At 31.6% G+C, this 22,470-nt stretch overlaps 1 protein-coding gene and 1 long non-coding RNA gene across 2 annotated transcripts; both read right to left on the minus strand.

Moving 5' to 3' along the window:
• Positions 1 to 13,920: 13,920 nt before the first annotated feature.
• Positions 13,921 to 16,739, minus strand: LOC103872864. Its single transcript, XR_633772.3, has 2 exons — positions 15,333 to 16,739; positions 13,921 to 14,322 (listed from the first exon to the last, which is right to left on the minus strand). It is a non-coding gene; the product is annotated as an uncharacterized LOC103872864 (long non-coding RNA).
• A 125-nt stretch (positions 16,740 to 16,864) lies between these two features.
• Positions 16,865 to 18,023, minus strand: LOC103872954. Its single transcript, XM_033273433.1, has 3 exons — positions 17,462 to 18,023; positions 17,052 to 17,263; positions 16,865 to 16,969 (listed from the first exon to the last, which is right to left on the minus strand). The coding sequence occupies exons 1-3, from the start codon at positions 18,021 to 18,023 to the stop codon at positions 16,865 to 16,867; spliced, it is 879 nt and encodes a 292-aa protein (XP_033129324.1).
• Positions 18,024 to 22,470: the final 4,447 nt, after the last annotated feature.

A 22,470-nucleotide genomic window follows, 5' to 3' on the forward strand; every position in this document is an offset into this window, starting at 1 on the left:
TTATCCATTAGCAAGAAAACATTAACAGCAATTTCAGCCATTTTATAATAGCAATATCAGGCATCAAACATTGTTAGGCTCAGTCATTAGATAGGCCAAGGCCTAACTGTATGCAAATCGTAAGTCATTTTAATAACCACTAGATTTTGATCGGTGCTTCAAAAGCGCAGGTTTTTGAGATTATATTATAATATAAAGTCATATTATATCGAAAAAGAGAGTTTTTGAAAACTCAAAACTAAATTGGCACTTCACAAAACTTTTTCTTTGTCATCAACAACAGACTCATACTGACTATGTGAACCACTCCGGTAGATGTTGATCCATGTGAACGACAAACGACGGTTGTTTCCTGACACTGCATGCTAAGCTATCTTCTCTTGAATTTTGCGTTCTTGGTACATAGATGATCTCCGAACGTGTGAAACCTTTTTTCAGGATTTAATATGTTCCATATAACTTGCAAATGTAGGCCATTCCTCTGGTTCCGAAACCATCTTCACCAACTGAAAACAATCTATTGCAAACGTAACCTGAAATTGGTGTAAGTTCCTCATGCATTCCATTGCTCATAGTAGTGCTTCTATCTCCGCATGTAGAGGAGATAAACAAGTCCGGACGTTCCTTGCTCCCAACAGCCCATCAAAACCTTCTAAAGTATTCAGCCAACCTTGCCCGGAGAAGACCTCATTCTCCTTCCAAGAACCATCTGTAAAACACCATCTCCCTGGAATTGCAGGAAGAGTCATAATCTCAACTTGGGGTACTGTCCTGGTTTCGTTCATTGCATGTGCATCAGCCCAAAGTCTTGACTCTGTTTCTGCTAAGTTAAGCGTGTTTCTAGGGTCCATATCCAGATTACTAAAAACTTTATTATTCCTTCCTTTCCAAACATAACAAAGTATCCATGCAAATTGATGATCTTCCATCTGTGGCGAGATTTTCCAAAAGAGATGATCCATGTTTGTAAAGAGGGAGCTCGTTGGAAACAAATTTGGATTTGTTGGTATCTTGGAGAGAGTCCAAACCTGAATTGCAGGAGGACATTCAAAAAACACATGGTTGATCGATTCGTCATCAGCTCCACAACGTGCACAACATATATCTCCCTGTATTCCTCTCGCTTTCAGATTCTTCTTGACACTTCACAAATAACTAAGTGGTTCCTATATATCTAAAACCAAAAAAATCAAAATCGAACCTTTAGAAAATATATTATTTTTTTGATAAATACAGATTTCAAATATGGTGGTTCCTATGATTGAAGAGATAATTTTTTTTTAAAAAATGTGATTTTTTTCAAAATATAGTGGTTTCCATATCTCTTTTGAAAAGTTCAATATTAATCTACTTATGTAAAGTATTCAAAATTTAATGACATTGTAATTTTAGATAATATTTTTTCGATCATAAAGATATTTAACAAAACTGTGAAATTGTTTTTAGAACTCATTTCTGAAACACTTAAAGAAAGAAACCATAGTATTTTTCTATTCAAAGAGACACTTAATCATATATAACATGAATATGTTTGCATGTCACGTAATTGCAATAGGAGGTGGACCTGAGAGGTTATAATATTTCGTGTCTAACTATTACATAATTAAGAATATTATAATATTTTATAGTTTCCATGTGAATATTATATATTTTAGATGCCTCACCATTTTGTAGTGCAATTGTATTGCGGTATTATTGTTTTTTGTTTTATAAATTTATATTTGTTTTCCATTTGAAGTGTTCTATATTTTTTTATTATAAATTTACATATGTATCATATATTTTTCAAAATATATTTATTAGTTATTATTTTATTTTTTCCATATTTAAAAATGAGATTTATTACGTGTATTTGAGTTATGGTAACTGAATATATTTGATGAAATATTGATTATAAATCAATTTTTTTATATTGCTAAAAGGCTATAATTTTTTTAAATACTATCCATATTTCCAAACAATATAGATATATAGTGCTATTCTTGTTTCCAAACAAACCAAAAATGTACTTCAGTTTTAATAATATAGATGTTTGCATGTCACGTAATTGCAATAGGAGGTGGACCTGAGAGGTTATAATATTTCGTGTCTAACTATTACATAATTAAGAATATTATAATATTTTATAGTTTCCATGTGAATATTATATATTTTAGATGCCTCACCATTTTGTAGTGCAATTGTATTGCGGTATTATTGTTTTTTGTTTTATAAATTTATATTTGTTTTCCATTTGAAGTGTTCTATATTTTTTTATTATAAATTTACATATGTATCATATATTTTTCAAAATATATTTATTAGTTATTATTTTATTTTTTCCATATTTAAAAATGAGATTTATTACGTGTATTTGAGTTATGGTAACTGAATATATTTGATGAAATATTGATTATAAATCAATTTTTTTATATTGCTAAAAGGCCATAATTTTTTTAAATACTATCCATATTTCCAAACAATATAGATATATAGTGCTATTCTTGTTTCCAAACAAACCAAAAATGTACTTCAGTTTTAATAATATAGATGAAAACAATGGGTCACAAGGTCTGAATGCTGCTGAGAAAAAAACTCATTATGAAAATATTATCCACACAAGTTTTTAATACATTAGCCTAACAATGCATAAAATTCGTGTAAGGTAAATATGTGTTTTTACTATCACAAGTGCGCAAAATATTTTCAGTAATAAACCTGTAAATACCTTAATTCTGACTCTTAATTTACACCCGTATTTTCCAAATAATTATGTAAATATTTTTTCAAAAAACAAATTGCTGAATGATGTGGTATTTTAAGAGGGCGATAATACCTAATAAGAATAATGGGCTAACGAAAGATGGCAATCCTTAAGAAAGCATAATTATTCGCACACAAAAACGTCATTATCTATCTTATTAAAGTAGAAATACCATTTAGATATGTTTTGAAACATGGATAGTAGTAAAAAATGAACAAAAGGTTGTTTGGAAACATTAATAGCAATGTATTAATTTAATATATTCTAATTAACTTCCTAAATTTAAATATACTACACGAATGTACCTATAAAAAAAACATACACGAATGGACCCGTAATTTTGTAATATTTTTAGACATGTTTTTGTGTTGGTCCAATGCTAATCAAACAAGAAACATGACATACATAGAAAATGTAAACGTGAGATTAGAGAGCAAACGAAGTCATACGCACCTAAAACTATAATTGTTCATAAGAGTACCATTTCGTGCAAATCCAAAACTATATAAATTCATTAGAGTTATGTATAAACCGGATATACAATACTAAAAATAGAATTACCCAACATACAAACCTTAACTTTTTATGGACTATCAACCCGGTCATTGTTATATTGATTATCCAACTGATCAAATAATTTGAAATGCCATCAATTTTACTGTTCACCTTAAAAATTCTTATTACAATGTTTATGGCTCACAACATTTACGGCCACCCATGTTACATGACACAGTGATAAAATAATAGTTTAAACAATAAACAAAAATAGTTAAGATTGAACCGTTAAATGTTCAGTTTTCTAAAATTTGTATATACTGTAAAACATGCATCCGTGCAGTCGCACGGGTTAAGATGGTTAAAACATAAGTAAACTTATCTGATTATTTCACAATATAAGGCTGGTACTGACCACAACACCATATAACCACCAATCAGCTGGCGATTAGATATTACAAAGTCAAACTGATGACCAAAAGTGACAAAAAAGAACATAGTCAAACTTGATAAATACAAAACTCCGGATATTATGAGTGAACTATTTTTTTTTAGAAAATATGAGAGTTATGTGGATGATAAAGCTCTTTTGTCACTAAATACAGCAATAGATATAACACAGTAATAATTTAACCATGCCGAAAGTTTTAAAAAAAGGAAATTAACGCCAAGGATAGTAGGGTAAAAAAAAACCTAACCAGACACTTCCGATTAAATTTTATTCCCATTAGCAGGCCTATTCAACAACATTTACGATTACGTACACTCGCATCTGTGAAAACAGAGTATTTCTTCATACACACACCAGTCATCATCCAATTTATTTTGCTTCCTAAATCCCTGAAACATTTATGTACTCTGAATTTTCTTTATAACAATCACGTTTTTATCATTCAGGTTCACTTGATATACTATGTCCTTCCTGGTGATGGTTTCCAATTTTTTTTAAAAAAGGAAATGTTGATGTATAGATATACTACCAAAAAAGATATGGTAATCAAAAACCCAGCATCGTCAAAATATGAAATATATTACAATCTATCCGTTTTGGAAGAAGTAACTTTCAAAAGATTAAAAAGAAAACAAAAACAATGGCAACTAAGACTGATTCTTTACATCTTCGTCGTGACTTCGGGTCCACAGCCATTTCAGATTACAATAGCTTAAACATTCAACCGTACAGAGAAGACACACTCAAGCTTCACCTTCGTACGCTATGTATTAGTCGAACAGAATAATATTAGTACATGTACAAAATAAAATTTTTATTTACTTAACATAATATATTTGTGTAACCGGTTCATTGTATATTTAAGGTATATTTAAATTCATATGAAACCAAAATTTAATTTAAAATTATAGAAAACAACATAACCTCCATCAGTATACTTTAATGTAGACTCAAATTTCTGTAAAATGAAAAACATGAAGACCATTTAAAGTGCTCACAATATATCAATACCACATCTTTATAACATAGAGACAACTATTTTTTTTTGTATAACATAAACAAGAATTGTAAACAAGAAAAATATATCTTATTACATATAATCTCTCCTGGTCTAAAACATTTTAAAAGACAAAAAAAAAAATCATTATCATACACATTTCTTGCAAATGAAATCCTAAAATACAAACCACATAATTATACAAAAAAAATAATAATCTAGATCATAAATAAAGTATATCTTACCCGTAGGGCGAGCCGATCCTAGTGATTAATGTGAGAATCAATTCTTAAATCTCCACTTGATGGTTCTTGTTGACCATATGGCTATAAAGGAACCACCCTCCTTTTCATTTGATACACAGAAAAGTATTCAACTCATCCTTCACATGCTCTTATTTTTATTTTTTATTTTGTGTTTGAAAGTACAACACCAAAAAAAAGGTTTGATACATTATGTATTTAGTGATGGGAGACAAAAACACACGCAATTGTATCTTGGATTTTGGAACACCTTGTAAACCGTCACACTACAGGGCATTTACATAATTAAGAAAATAGTATCTCGCCTCTGCAAATACGTTTTTATTTTCAAATTCTTGTATAGATATTTTATATTTATAGATTTATTTATACAATTACTTTACAATTATTCAGTTTGCCATATTATAGAATTTGCTTTCTTACAACAACACATTGCATCAGTAGTACATACAGCATAGTAATAACCATGATCTCTACAATAAAAATGGCAGGCGCCTGCTCCTCCAAGACGACATATACCTCCATTTACACATTCTATATCCATCTGCTTTACTCCATAACCTGTTTTATTAAATAAAAATTACTGACCCAATATATATATATATATATATATATATATATATATAATTTCCCTACATGTATATGATCTATTAATCATACTTTTTCGTATCAACTATTTTGGACAAATCTTTCAAAAGAAAAACTGTTTTTGGACTACCATTAAAATTAGAATGGTCAAACTAAATTATATATTCTAATATTTAACATAATTTTATTTGATTTTCAATATATTATCTACTATATATGCTATCACAATATATTTTAAAATTACATAATCTACTAAATAAATGAAAATCTCAACAACTTACAGAGTTATAAATATTCATCATAGATTTTTTAACAAATCAAATTTCCATAATTTTATATTGATATATTCAACAATAAATATTTACTATTTACTAAAATGTTGACAAAATATCTGATAATACCAAAATTATTTCAATAATTTTAAAATTATTTGCAATAATAAACTATAAATTCTATATGCTCACAAAATACAATAGGTTCTATTTCAATAATATTAAAATTTAAATTTATGTTTAGAAAAATATAATATGTGTTTAGTGCGGATAGTGGACTAAATTATTCACTAAAAGCAGTTATTTCATGACTACCATTAAAATTATAATGATCCCACTAATATATATATATATATATAATATATTCTAATTTTAATATAATCTTATTTGATTTTCACTATATTATCTATTATATATGCTACCATGAAAATATTTTAAAATTACATAATCTACTATAGAAATGGAAATCTCAACAAATTACAGTTTCATAAAGTATTCATCATATACTTTATAACAAATCCAATTTCCATAATTTTCATTTATATATACAAAAATAAATATTTATAAGTTATTGATTGGCAGAGCTGATTACAAAGCATTACCAATATGCTATGGAATCAGTATGGTATATAAGGGGGTGTTAGTGAGAATTGGATTTATAATGAGTCTTAAAATTTGCAAGTCTTAGTGTTAGTGGTTTATAGATTCTCACATCTCATTAAAATCTAGTGTTATTTGTTAGATGATTCTATAATTCTATACAAAATTCTTTGTTATTCAAAAAGTTTAGATTTTAATGATTCTACAAATCTATTAAAGTAAGTAATTATAGGAGTTGAATTATTAACATTTTAACTCACAAAACAAGATTTTGAGAATACTACATGTTTCCCTTGAATCTTTAGAATCATTACATTACTTTATTTTCATAGATTTTCACAATATACAAAATTCTCTACAATTTTTTCCAAATTTAACAAATCTTTCAACTTTTAAAATCAACAAATTCAATAGAAATCTAAATAATATGCTCTTATAAATGTATGTTTTTGTCATCGCTCTTATAAGTGTATCTACTGAAGTGATTTGTAAATCAGTAAAGTATTCATATATAACACTATCATGTTAATTAGTATATAATATATAATTTGTTTATTTATAATAATATAAATATATTTAGAATATATATATATATGTGAAGACTTTTATTAAGAATAATAAATCATATTTAATTATATTTTAAATGTGACATATTATTCTTTAAAAAGTTTGAATTTTTATTTTTTATTTTATATTTGAATATAAAGATAACATGTGATATTATTAAATGAAATAAATTAATTTATATTAAATCTTTTTAAGTTTGTATATATCCTAAATACAATTTATCTACCAAAAACTTTGTATGAAAGCATTGTACAAAGAGCATTTGAATCATCTAAATGTTATTCTAAATACTTTTTAATAATTATTAATTGGATAATAAAGAGCATAATCCTTATGCCAATATTTTATCAGTAAAAATCTAAAATATTGACAAAATATATAATAAACCAAAAATTATAAAAATAATCTTTTGTACTTATATTTATTAATTTAACAAAGAATTGCAATAAAAAAATTAAAATGTTTATATACACACAATACACAAACATATAATAGATTCAACTTCTATAATATTTTAATTGTATTTAATTATTTTTAAATATAATCTGCATTTACCGCAGGTAGTAGACTAGTTACTCATTAAAAATAGTATAAATCTTATTTTTTAAAATGAAACACAGTACTAAATATTTTCTTAATTCTAAAATAAAGAATAAACAAATACCTGGAATACTTGCAGTAGTCGGTCTACAATGAACGGAAAATACAATGAAGAGGGCAGTAAAAACAAATGCCACTAAAATTTTTATGGTGATAGCCATTTTTATAGTAATCTCCTAATCTCTTTGTTCTGTTTTGTCTTTTTTTTTGTTTGGATTAATTATATATATAGTGAGAAGATCATTATATATAATGCTAAATGTATTTTACTGGTCAAGAGTTTTAAAAGGAACATAATCTTTCATTTAATATATAGATAGTGACAAAATTTTCTAAACACTATTTGAAAAATGATTTTAAATTTTATTTATGTGTTATTACCACATTTATTTGAAAGAAAAATGATAACTTAGTTTAGTTAAAAATGATATAGCTCCTCTCTGTATAAATGTAATGATAAAGATTTTGATTTTTTTTGTAAATTTCTTAAAGAAATATAATTACAAAATCTGGCTACATACCATAAATTTTAATAATATTTATAATAATTTTTAAAATTTTAAACATAATCCCTACAATATAACTGTAAATATAAAACATTTTCTACTGATAAAAGAAGTAACTAATCTCATATATTTATTTATATTTTCATCAAAATTAATTATAATTTTTTAACAAATAAGATATGAAAATTTTGATTAAAATTTAAAATTGAAGTTATATTTGGATCCAAATGTATATGGATTATTAATCGTGTTTTTAATCTATTGAATTTATTTTAGATTTAAATTTTATACAATAATTGTTATGTGATGATTATTTGTTTATTGAGATAAATAAAATAAGTAAAGTTTATGGACGTAGTAAATTTAAACATAAAAATCTACTCAAGACTTTAAATATATAAATATAAGATAATATAAGATAGAGAAAATTATTTATTTTAATTTATTTTACTTAACTAAACCGAAAAGTAAATCAAATATTGTTAAGTCATATGAAAATAAATAATAAATAATAATTATGATTTCATTTTTATTTTAAAATTATTTAAATCAAATTATATTTATATATTATATATAATTATGTTTTAACAAAACTTATTTATACACATGGAGCATAAAACCAACTAGACTGCCAGAAATCCGGCTTAAAAACATATACTCTCTCTGTTGCATAAATATAGACTTTTTAGTATTTTCACATATATTAAGAAAACACATTAAACTACCATAATAAATATATTGTTTTCTGTAATTTTCAATTTTCAATTTCAATAACTTTTAACTAATAGTAATTCAATAAAGTCAATTAATTATCTTGAAGTTTACAATTTTTTTCATAGAAAACACAAAATACATCTTTCTGAAACAATTTTTTTTCTAAAAAGTCTATCATTAAAGAATGGAGGGAGTATTTACCAAAAATCACTGAATGATTTTTTACCTAATTAATTTTGATCATTTATGACATAGAATTCATTCGCTTGTACATATTAAATACTATTCATTTTATTGGGTTCAGAGTGTTTTTTTTGTGTTTACATATAGGAATTGTTTCAGAGGTTAGATATTTCATTTATAATTACTGTATTGTTTGCTAAAATTTTAGTTTTGTCCATGTTCCATTAAATTTACACATTCACAGAGGTAACACATGTGGGAACCGAAATTCGCACTGTCGATTTCCGTTTAAATAAGGAAACTAGGAAAACCCTAACTTCCTAGAGGACCCGGATATCTGTTAATTACCACACGTCAAGCAATCAGAACACGAGAATAACAACGATAAAAATAAGAAATCAAAAAAGAGAGCAAAGTAGATCTTATTCCGAATCTGCGTATGAGCGTTACAACAAGGTATAAGCCTAGGCTCGAGAGCTGTCGGCGAGATTCCTAGTTCTAGCAACCCTAAGACGGCTAAACCTAATTGAGTCGCAGCTCGAAATAACAAAAACGGAAAATTGCCTAAATCGCTATAAGTGCTAAGTTTGCTCTGAAAAAGTTCCCCTTCTGCTCCTCGCCTAGGACTCCTTATATACTAGCTCCAAGGTCGGTTTACGCTTTTACTCTTCTGTCCCTAAGCCGTCATAGCATAAAATTGGAGATATTCCATTTTCCCGATCTTAACAATTATCTTCAAAACTTCCGTATTTATCCGCGGAAACTTGACATTTATCCTTCCTCGTGGGCCAAGCGCGAACCATGCTGTGGTTCACGGGCTTTTGGTTAGGAAAAATCATAGGATGGGCCTCGAGTCGTGTTTTAGGTCCCTTTAGGCCGTCTTCCGACTCGACACATTTACTACGAGTTTTCCGCGGTTTCTAATCCGCGAAGTTTGATCGATGAATTAGAATAGCGGGAAACATGGACTGAGCTTGCTACGGTCTTCGGGAGATAGCATTCGAAGGTTTGACGAGAATGCAAGGACTGGTGTCGTATCGATGTTCGGAAAGGTTCAATCGCTACACAACGACCAAACTTTGGCTCGAGCCCGGTCGCTATGTAGCGACCGAGCGAAACGAGTGCTCGGTCGCTACGTAGGGACCGAGCTTCGGCTTGAGCTCGGTCGCTACGTAGCGACCGAGCGGGACGATCGCTCGGTCGCTACGTAGCGACCGAGCTTGGCTGAACTCGGTCGCTACGTAGCGACCGAGCTTCGGCTCGAGCTCGGTCGCTACGTAGCGACCGAGCGGGACGGACGTTCGGTTGCTGCGTAACGACCTGTTTCGAGCTTTCGTCGGACATCTCGATCCTTTCTTCCGCCAAGCTTTTTCGTAAGGAAGAATCTATTTCGAAAAGTACTCTTCGGAGAAACTCTTATTTTCTTCTTCGGACGTTTTGAATGTTAAATTTGTCGTAACCGTTTTTGACCGCAACAACACAAGCTTGGAAATTGCCCACTAAGGAATAAAGAAACACAATGGTGACGACTTTGCATATGGATCTCGTCTATAAGCTGTAACTCCAAAAAAACACAATGGTGACGACTTTCTTGAGCATCGCGACAAGATGATTCTATCTTTGCTGTGTGACAGTCTTTTTTGGGTCTTTGCGATTCAGAATAGCCTATGAATTGTATGAGAAGTTACCCAGTTAGGATTTGTGTGCGTTCCACAAAAGCATTTGCTAGGATCTGTTTATAAGTGTATTTGAGTAAGATTCTCGGGGTTTCTATTATATTTTTATGGACGACCCCTGGAATCTCATTGCGATTGGGGAGGGAACTCAATGTCATTATTCTTTGGTAGTAGAGAACTGATCTTTCAGAGAATTGTTTTGCTGTTTCGTGAGTATTCTTTCGGTGAAACAAGTGAATCACATGCACCCAGAAACTCTAAAACAGCCTTTATTGATGTTTGGCTTTTCAAGTAGATACCAAAATTTGATTTTAGATTGTTGAATTTTGGACTTTAACTAGTGTTTAAATTTGACAACAACATGCCTCAGCAAAACATCCGCCATAGTAATAACCATGATCTCTACACCAATAAATGCAGTCGCCTACTCCACCACGACATATATTTCTCCACTGAAACATTGACGATCCATCTGTTTTACTCCATAGCCTATTTTATTAAATTCAAATTACTAACCCAATATGTATATAAACTTATTCATTAAAAATAGTACAAAATCTTGTTCTTTTAAGAAAAAAAACACGGTACAAAATATTTTTCGTAATTATAAAAATGAAGAATAACGATACCTGGAATACTTATAGTAGTCGGTCGATAATGAACAGAAGATAAGATGAAAGAGGTAGTAAAAACAAATGCGACTAACTTTTTATGGTAATAGTCATTTTACAATAATCTTCTAACTTTTTTGTTCTGTTCTCTTCTTTGTTTGTTATAGTGAGACAACTATATGTAACGTTTGGTCTAAAAAAGAAAACAATTATACATGTTTCCTTTATGTCTTTATTGTCCTCATCGAGCTTCTCACTGTTCTGCTGTTCGATATGCAACAATTGTGTTCAAAGGCTGCAGAAAACACATGCAAAGTCTTCCGACCAGAAACTCTAAAACAACCTTTAGGCTCCATGTTCAGTGTAGTTCTTAATCAAATTATTTAATTTTTTTTGCTGTTGTAAACTAGTGCATCACACCGGAGAAGCATAAAAGACCAATCCCTTTTTCTTTGACGGCTAAGGTTTTTCGACCGAGAATAGCTACAAAGATATCCCACCGGAAAAATTCACTAGTAACTGGTTGTCGGATAATTCAACAACTGGTCACGCGCAAAGAAATATTTTGACTTGATGAAAAAAAAATGGTGAAGTTTCTTATTTAGGGGAAGAAAAATGATATGAAATCCTAAAACTTTCAGTGTGGGACAAAATAAAAAGAGAGAATTGGTTTTAATCCCTTTTATATTAAAATAGGAGCATTCCTACAAACTAACCTTTAGTTCATGTGGTATTAACAAGAATGTCATTTCATAGGTGGCAACACCATATTCATTCTCACTCTCTCTATTTAATTACCTTCTCCTTACTAGATTAATTACATTTTTTGCCATTAGTCATTAAATTTGCTATCACATATTATAGTTGATTTCATATTAACCTTTTTTATTATGTTTTCAAATAAACCGGTGAATAAACAAATAATGACATTGATTCGTTTTTTCTCTATAACAAATATGTGATCTGGCTACATACATTACATTTGTCAGCATAGCAGTAAAATAGTTTATAAAAGTTTTGTATAAATAGTTTATCCTGATTGTTGTGTTTTAGCCTTTACACAAATTGTTTTATATATTATTTGTCATGAATAATCCATGTTAGTACAATGTTCCATTAGGTCCATCATTACAATATGATGTAATTCGATTTAATAATGGCGTACATCCATATATTGAAAGAGTTTGACGCTGTGTTGTTTTGTTGTAGTGTTCTTTGCCATTTTCGTGTATGCAAAATTACAAGATTTTCGTAATGTTGACTTTAATACCTTAGACCAACTAACTTAATATAAGGCGAAACTCTTGTTACACGATTTCAATGCAATATTTTTATTTGATATACAAGTAAATTTTACTTGGTGAATTCATGATAATATTGTTACATGAATCCTAAAAAAAGGTAATCTTCCAAATTATATAACATGATTGCACTCTTTATGGCGTGATTGAAAAGCAAATTAGGTAAATTTATGATAGAATATTTCAAACATAAATGAAGCTTTGGTTTTCAAACACATGATTCTTTTTAAAAATATAATTACTAAGTATTTTTTTTATTAATTTTTCAATCAAGCCGCAATCTTTGTTCCCTTATATTTAAAATAAGAATAGAAGTTTTCTGGTTATGAACGATCAATTCGCAAATAGAGTGATAAGCACGTTTCAAAGTAGAATTGGAGCACATGTTATTCAGTATTAATTAGTGAATATTACATATATTTAATTAGTGTAATCGAATAAAAATAGTACCATCCCCTAGACCTTTCGGTATATAAATACGTAGCCGATTGTAACATCTCCTCACCACAGTCTGCATCTCAAAACATCGTTACCAAAACTTTCCGTTAAAAAAAACACTCGTCGACATAAATATGTTTCTTTGTACATGATATGGAGTAAGTATTTTTTTTGTATATATGATTGAATAATTATTATTCTATCACGTATGCTGAAATATTGTGTTTCTTCTGATTACAATAACATTATCATTAAGTGTGTCGCTTATGGTGCTCTTGCTCATATTTTCCAAGATTTATGGAATTTGCATATACAATTGCTGTACTTTGTGTTACACTTTTGACAAATTAATTGGGAGTATGTAATGTATTATAATTATTTTATATTAAAAAATATTAGAGTTGATATTATATGTAATTGTTTCTAACATAATTTGTCTTTCATAATAATTGGTTGATTGAAGAACATTACTAACATTGATTGTTTTTCCAAAATTTTCTTTGAACCCACTCATGTTCCAGAAATCGATGCTTTCAGAATGAGGTAGCATATTCCGTTTCCCGATTTTGTTAATAATTGTGTTTAGTTTCGTAAGCTGATATCATTTGCTATTGCTCATAATAGAATACAAACGAAGAGTTCTGAAGAATTTTTTCATAACAGTTGTAGTTTTCTCATTTTTTTTATTTTGTTTCTTTATATTTTATATTTTATTTTTTCATATTTTTATTAATCTATTACTTATGTTTCGTTTTATCTTATATTTATAATTTATTTTGTGAAAAAAATAATTCTATTGCATGTGTTTTGTTTTATTTTTAATTCATAATTTATTTTATATAAGTTTTTGATTATTCTTATATATTCACTTCCACGATATATACTTAAATTAAATAAAAAATACACAAGTTAAAAAATTAACTTTTGCTTTATATAGACATAGGTAATTTCAATGAATCCCTTATTACATAAAATGTACTATTTTTCTTTGAATTTCACTTTTCTAATACCTATCGATTCAAAATTATAATTTATTTACGTCTCTTCACTCCGTGCAAGGCACGGGTTATTACCTAGTTTTTAATAAAGGCCAAAAAGGCTCGACCAAAAATCAGAGTCGTTACAATTTTATTTAAATTGTTTTATTTTGGACATATTAACTAAGTATTTAATAAATCTGACAACAACATGCATCAGTAGTACATATGGCATAGTAATAACCATGATCTCTACACCAAAAATGGCAGGCGCCTGCTCCTCCACGATTACATATTTCTTCATCGAAACATTGTTTATCCATCTGCTTTACTTCATAACCTGTTTTATAAAATAAATATTAGTGACCCAAATCATAATCTTTGAATCATAGTTTTTCTTTTATATATATATCTTCTCTATTAAAAGAGAAATACCATTTTTATCTACTATTTAGAAGTTTAATAGGACCATTTCATTAATTACATAATTGACATAATAATTATTAGGAATATTAACAATAAATTAATTTTAACTATAGATTTGAATTTTATTTTCAGTTATAACAAAATCTGTTGAGAAAAATCTAACAAAATCCTACTAAAATTTTAAATTATTTTTATTAGATATTACATTAATTAATTTCATAATTAAGTAATATAATGTTTTCATTTAAATAAATTATCATTTACCACTAAAACGGGTTCAAATTTGTTAATCATGTCAGGTTTTTTATACAAATGAAGTTATTAACATATGTTAAAAAATTATTTCTACAGCTATATATTTTCAAAAATCATATGTTGAAAAACATTTTTTATTTGATTATTTGAAATTATGAAAACTCGAAAACGTAATAAAAAAGATAAAATGTATAAAACAAACTCCTATATTAATAAAGTAATAAGAAACCTAAACAATAAAATTAAAGAGTTATAAAATACATAACACTAAGATATAAAGTGTATATTTAAATTTATATAATAATATCAAAATTAAATATTTATAAAATGAAAATATACCCGCACGATGTGCGGGATAAACTCTAGTATATATATATATATATAATCTATCAAATCATAGTTTTTCTTATCAACCATTTTTGGACTACCATTTAAATTAGAATATGTAGTCTAATATTTAACATAATCTTATGTGATTTTCAATAAACTATCTACTACATATATATATATATATATATATGCTATCATTGGCTGATAGAGCTAATTACAAAACAGTACCAATATGCTACATAAACTTATTCATTATAAACAGTACAAAATCTTGTTCTTCTAAGAAAAAACACAGTAAAAAATAATTTTCGTAATTATAAAATGAAGGGTAACCAATACCTGGAATATTTGTAGCAGTCGGTCGACAATGAACGGAAGATAAGATGAAAAGGGCAGTGAAAAGAAATGCGACTAAACTTTTTAAGGTGGTAGTCATTTTTATAATAATCTCCTAACTTTTTTGTTCTGTTTTGTCTTCTTTGTTTGTATTGTATTTTATATATATAGTGAGATAGTGAGACCTTTACATAACGTTTTAGTCAAAAAAGAAGAAGACAAATATGTAATGTGAAATGTATTTTTACTGGTCAGAGTTTTAAAAGGAACATAATCTTCATTTAAGCATATGTTGACCAATCTGCCATTAAATCTGGCTTTAAAAATATGTTTACCAAAAATACACTGAATGATTTTTTGCCTAATTACGTTTGAACATGACATAGTATTTACTCTCTTATACATGTAAAATGTTCTTTTTACTAGGTGATAATCCGCACGGGGTGAATGGACTAAAATAGATTATAATTTTTAATCTATAGATATTAAAAATGTAAAAGTTATAATCACAATATTACATGCTATTAAAGTAATTGTATATGTCTATATAAGGTAAGCTTCGTTTTTTTTAACTTGCGTTATTGATTGTATGTAGTTGAAGTATAGATCATACAAGTAAATCTATAAAAACAAGCAAAGACACATAAAATTGTCTTTACATAAAATTAGTTATGAATTAAAGTAAAAACGAAACATAGGCTCCGAATTTTACGAACCGTCCCGCTCCGCACCGCAGTTAACAATAACAAAAATCTCTACATATACTATATATCTATACGTTTTTATAACTGTTAAAACCGCACCGCAAGTTGAACCACTTATCCCGCACCGTTCAATCCGAAAAGCCATAATTGTGTTCAAAAGCTGCAGAAAACACATGCATAGTCTTTCGACCAGAAACTCTAAAACAACCTTTGGGCTCCATGTCCAGTATAGATCCAATGAGACTAAAATCTACAACTCTCAAATATGCAAGTTCTTAAATCAAATTCTTTTCGTTCTTGTAAACTAGTGCATGACACCGGGGAAAGCATAAAAGACCAATCCCTTTTGCTCACTTTGACGGCTAAGGTTTTTCGACCGAGAATAGCTATAAGAGCATCCACAATGGTGGCACCCATTGTGGAGTCCATAGGATTATTAAAGTAATAAATTTTTTTTTTTTTGAATAGTTAAGGACTCTTGTTAAAAAAGTGTCTACAATGGTGATCCTTAACTTAAAATCCTTAGGAAAAAAAAATATTTATTTTAGTGAAATATAAATAAACAAAAAATACATTAATTTAACATAAAATACATTAATTTATACATTAATTAATCCATAACTTAACATAAAAATACAATAAATTTACATTAAAATAATAATTAAACATAAAATACATTAATTAAACATAAAAACAAAAATTTTACATAAATATAGAATAATTGTTAATCTTCATCACCAAATTTATTCCAAATATTTTGGATTAAATCATTCTTCAATCTTTCATGCGTTTGCCTATCACGAAGATCATTCCGAGTGGGAAAGATATTGTTCAGATTTGTTGGCATCTCGGTTTCCACCTCTGAACACCTGGAGGCGTCTCCTTCTTCAAATTCAGATATATCAATACGAGAGTATCCATCCCGTTCATCCTCGACTATCATATTGTGGAGTATGATACATGCTCTCATAATCTTCCCTATCTTTTCTTTATTCAATGTTTTAACCGGATTTCTAACAATTGCAAATCGAGATTGCAAAACTCCAAAAGCCCGCTCCACATCTTTTCGGGTTGCTTCTTGAACTTTAGCAAATAACTCATGTTGAGGAGTTTGTGGGAGTGTGATAGATTGGATAAATATCGACCATTTTGGATATATACCGTCTGTGAGGTAGTACGCCAACTTATACGTGTGTCCGTTGACCATGTACTTTACCCTCGGAGCTCGACCTTGTAAAATGTCATCAAAAACAGGAGATCAATCGAGAACATTAATATTGTTTAAGGTACCTGGAGGACCAAAAAAGGCGTGCCATATCCAAAGATCGTGAGAAGCTACCGCCTCTAAGACAATTGTCGGTTTTCCCGATCCACGTGCATATTGTCCTTTCCAAGCGGTTGGGCAGTTTTTCCACTCCCAATGCATACAATCAATGCTCCCGACCATCCCAGGAAATCCTCGTTTCTCTCCAATATCTAATAGCTGTTGGAGATCCTCCGGTGTGGGTCGTCGTAGATACTCATTTCCGAATAATTGTATAATTCCGTCTGTGAAATTATGTAAACACGAAAGTGCAGTGGTCTCAGCAAGTCGGAGATATTCATCAACGGTGTCAGCCGCATTACCATAAGCAAGCAGGCGAATAGCAGCAGTACATTTTTGTAGTGCCGTAAGACTCCATCTCCCGGTTGCATCTCTTCTTTGCTGGAAGAATGGAAAGTACTCTTCTAGGCCATGAACAAGACGCAAGAATAAATTCTTATTCATGCGAAAACGGCGTCTGAAAATTGCAGTCGAGAATGTCGGATCTTCGCTGAAATAGTCATTCCATAACTGGTCTTGTCCTCCTTCGCGGTGTCGTTCAACATACTGACGTGTCCTTTGTGGTATGGTTTGGGTCTCCACTATGTCGTTGTATATTTCTTCCACGTATTCATCACAAATTTCGTCCAATCTTGCATCGACTTCATCGGATGAAGATGATGACATTTCTAGAAAATAATTATCTTAAACAAATAAGATTGGATAGACATTTTTATTATAGTTTTAACCAAAATATTATTTTAAATTAAATTTCAACATTGGTTTAGTTTGACTCGTAATCAAATTTCATTAAATTTCAAAATTGGTTTACTCCACATTAAAGTTCATTATTGGTTTAGTTTGACTCATAATCAAATTTATGCTACACGCAAATAATAATTTCAAGTAAGACTACAACCCAAGACTCGTAATCGTGATCGTAATCAACTGAATTTCTAACTATTATATGTTTGACATCCATTAATTTTCTCTTATCTTGAGCAACTCACGGCTTGGACATCAATAAATAAAAACATTGCATATATATGGAGAAAACTAGCTATGGTCCGAACAAGCAAATACTAGAAGGGATCAGACAATCATTCAAATATAGAGGATACACGTTTTTTTCCAAGTTTGAAAACAAATAGAGTAGATTACCTAAACTTCAGTGCAGTGGTAGATAAGAACAGCTCCGAGGAAAACAAAGAGAGTTGATTAATACAAACTCTCAGAGACAACTACAACACTACTACTTATACTAAAGGAAACAGAGTCATCCGTGACTCCTACAACACCCGTGACTCCTGCAACACCCGTGACTCCTTCCCACAAGAGCTACAGACCAAATGCACCCGTGACTCCTTCCCACATGCGTCAACCTGTCAAAACAGAGTGACAAGAGTTAGTAAGCATTTTTAAAAATATCAATTTCGATCAAATAACAGAGTGATCAAGTACACAAAATAGTTATAATACCTAAAAAGCAAGATTAATAAAAGATCATAACATTTCTGACATTAGTTTGAGCTTAAGACTAGTTTCCATTTCAGAGAGAGGTTCTGTTTTTGCGAGTAAACGAGATGAAACAATTAAAGAAACTAACCTAGCACATTTATAAGTAACACCAACCCTACTAAAACTATGGTAAAGACCATTAGCTTAGCTCCTGATTTCTTCTTTGTAAACTCGCCTATTCTCTTCTCAAGGATGAGCAGCTTCTGCTCACGCTCATTGGCTTCACCCTTAAGCTCACTAAGCTCCGTCTGAATGTCCCTCATCTCCTCCTCGACCGCCACGTCCCACCATTTCCAGACGTGGCAGTCTCCATCATCAGCATTGGGGCACGTAATGTACCGTCGGTATGGATCTTTAGGAGTTTGGGAATAACCGTGAACAGGCTCCGACCCACAGTAGCATGTCCTGGGGATTCCATCATCACCCTCTGGTGATGGTTCGTTGTGAATGGCCTCTGCATTCCACTGACTTATCTCAGCTTCAGCCGCGTACATCTCTGCTTCGGCTTGAAGGAGGGAATTTAAGTCTTGAGAGTTTGATGATGAAGATGGCTGGCTGTAACTGTATTGTCCCATTATCGTAAACCTGAAAAGAAATTGAAAACAGACAGAGTTAAACAACCACTAGAGTTAAAGCAAATTGACGAGAAGGAAGCAAACTGGCTAGAAGGAACGAAAACAATATCAACAAAGTGAATTCGAACACAAATAAGATAACAATATCACTAAAAAGGTTTCAATTGAAAACAGTTAAGAAACGGCAAATCGATTGAAACTACAACATGTTTCAATCCGTATAGACACAAAGAGTATATCCGAGACCTATACAATCCATAAACAAGAAATAACGATTTATCCCCAAAATTTTTCCAAACCCTAATTTCTCAATTTAACTAAATTCGGTCGAAACCACACCACCAAACCCTTAATAGAGAACAGTGAACATGAAGAGTGATCTTAATCAAGAAATCTAGGAGTTAAAGCTTCGATTTACCTTAACTGGAGCCGAGGGAGCGAGATCGAGAGAGATCGCCTGTAAATCGCCTTTCTCTCCTTAACTTTTTTTTTTTCGGTTTCGATGGAAAATGATTTTTTTTTAACCCCACCCAAACGCATAGCCCACGCACCCACTCAGAAGAAGACACGTGTCTAAGGATTCGATCCGTCTAAACCGTCGCGACGGCCCAGTCCTTCCTCCATTAAGCATAAATATCATTTTTTTTAAATACCCTAATCCTACGGATTTGGTCTAAGGATTGATCAAAATCCACGGTTGCGGGTGCTCTAAAGATATCTCATGTCATGAGTCCATGACAACAATTTATATAGCTTTCTTTACGCATAATGGAATGTTTTTTTGTTAAGTATGTGAATTTCATTAACTTAATAATGAGGCAAAGAGATACAATGGACTTGACTAATCTAATCCTATTTAATCTAAGTCGCTAAGTCAATAAGAGAGAGCAATGAAGCCATAGCAAGCCACAAAAAGAGTAAAAAGACTCACTAAGACTAATAAGGTTCAATCACAACCATGAGGATGCGAGAAGCTTAGCTAGTTTTTAACAGGTCTTAAGACAACCATTCAGCAAACATGAGACCAGAGAGAAGATATTGAAGCTGGAACCTGCATCAAAATAGCTCGGGCCAATAGAGAATCGCAACCGGAGAATGGTCCGAGGCACCGCAGACCATCCCGAAGGCGACATCGAAAGAAGGACATGCGAAGCAGGGTCGGCAAGCCCTGGTCCGGCCATCGCAAGCAGTGATGTCCACTCCAGACGTTGCTATCTCAAGAAACTGTCACGCCATACTCTGAGAATCCTAACTGATGTAAAGAACCGGTATACGAAGCAAAGGTGGAGTACTGGCTGGTGGAAGCAGAGGTTTAATGGCTGGACTCTGGTCCCACCACGCGAGCAGAGCACGAGGGATTCCAGCAACATAACACCAAGAGAGGCAGAGGACAACGACCAACTTCCTTCTGAAGCTTGAAGAACGGAGGAGCCAGAGCTCCTTACAGCAGGCAAAACAGGAGGAGAGACCCGTCTGAGGAAGTTAGACAAAACGGAGTAACGGCACGAAACTCCAATCCAACCTAAACCCGAACAGATCGAAACCCAAAGAAACACCAGGTGGTTGTCTAAGAACCATTACCGAGAAAAAAAGTCTCCGACGATGAGTCTCGAATCGCCTTTTCAACTTGGAACAAGAGGGGGAAGTTCTTACCAAAGCAGCCGTAAGAGGAGACATGGGAGAGACGGTGGAGGCAGAATACTGACCAGAACGGCAAAGGCAGCGACGCAGAGCCACTCCGACGAACCCTCCGGGAGAGATCTGACCCAGATCTACTCTATGCGAAACCCTAGATCTAGCAGCTTGACGACGCCTCCAGCTCAGATCCGCCTCACCACGACCTCGCCATCTCTCTAGGGAAGCTGAAGACACCCACAGCCACCGGTTTGAATCGCCTAGTCTGGCCGCAACCCGACGATAAACAGAGGAGATGAAGCAAGGAGGAAGTGGAGGAGACGGAAGTGTGAGAGGGCAGAGACTAGGAACAGTGACGAAACGGGGTGGCAACCGACGGGTAGAGACCCTCCGTCGGCCACCGGAACGAGACGCGAGAGGAGATGTCGAAGCGAAGAGTTGGTGGGGAGAGAAGATAGAGAGAAAAGACTCTCTCACCTCTCTCTAACTTTTTTTTTCGAGAGAAAATGTTGTCTTTCATACATAATGGAATGTTGTTATACTACAAAGCATACTCCAAATCTCAAATGATGTATACTGTATTACTGTGCTAAGTACACTAACCATTCTTTTTCAAGTTCGTGGTATAATTTTCACATGCATGACTCCACCCAATATATTATCGGTAGTCTCATAGAAAAGACGTTAAGATCGCGTATTCAATGTAAGTAGGGATGGCAATCAAGGACCTGGACCGCGGGCCTGGCCCGTAAAGCTTGCTGCGGGGCGGGATTGGGCCTCCATTTGGTAAGCCCGAAAAATTGCGGGCCTCGCGGGACGGGTTCAAAGCGGGACGGGTAAAAAGCGGGACGGGTAAAAAGCGGGACGGGTCAAAAGCGGGATGGGCTTAACCCGCGGGATTTTGAAGACCCGCAACCCTAAGTCCCCATTTCTGCTTTTGCCTAAAACATTGAGAGAGAGAGAGAGAGAGAGAGAGAGAGAGAGAGAGAGAGAGAGAGAGAGAGAGAGAGAGAGAGAGAGAGAGAGAGAGAGAGAGAGAGAGAGAGAGAGAACGATTCTTGTGACTTTTCCTCCATAAAACATAAGGAGTTCCGGCGATGATGCATGATTCGAGCTCCGGCGATGACGACTCCAGCTCCAGCGATGACGATTCGAGCTCTAGTGTTGTTTTGATTTGGTTTTCTCTTTTTATTACACACAACTATGAATTGTTTTATTACAATGTGATATTTCTTGTTTAAGTTGATTGGTTTTGTTTTCAGTATTGTGAAGTGGTGTTTTTCTTAAATTAAATTTGGTTACAGTGGTGTTGTTTAGGAGAAAAGTTAGTTGTATTAAACGCCACTTGTATAATTTGGTAAAGTGATTCACGATTTTCTTTGCAATCCAAATAATTAAAAAGAGAG

This window comes from Brassica rapa, chromosome A06, assembly GCF_000309985.2.
Source record: "Brassica rapa cultivar Chiifu-401-42 chromosome A06, CAAS_Brap_v3.01, whole genome shotgun sequence".
NCBI classification, from domain to species: Eukaryota; Viridiplantae; Streptophyta; class Magnoliopsida; order Brassicales; family Brassicaceae; genus Brassica; species Brassica rapa.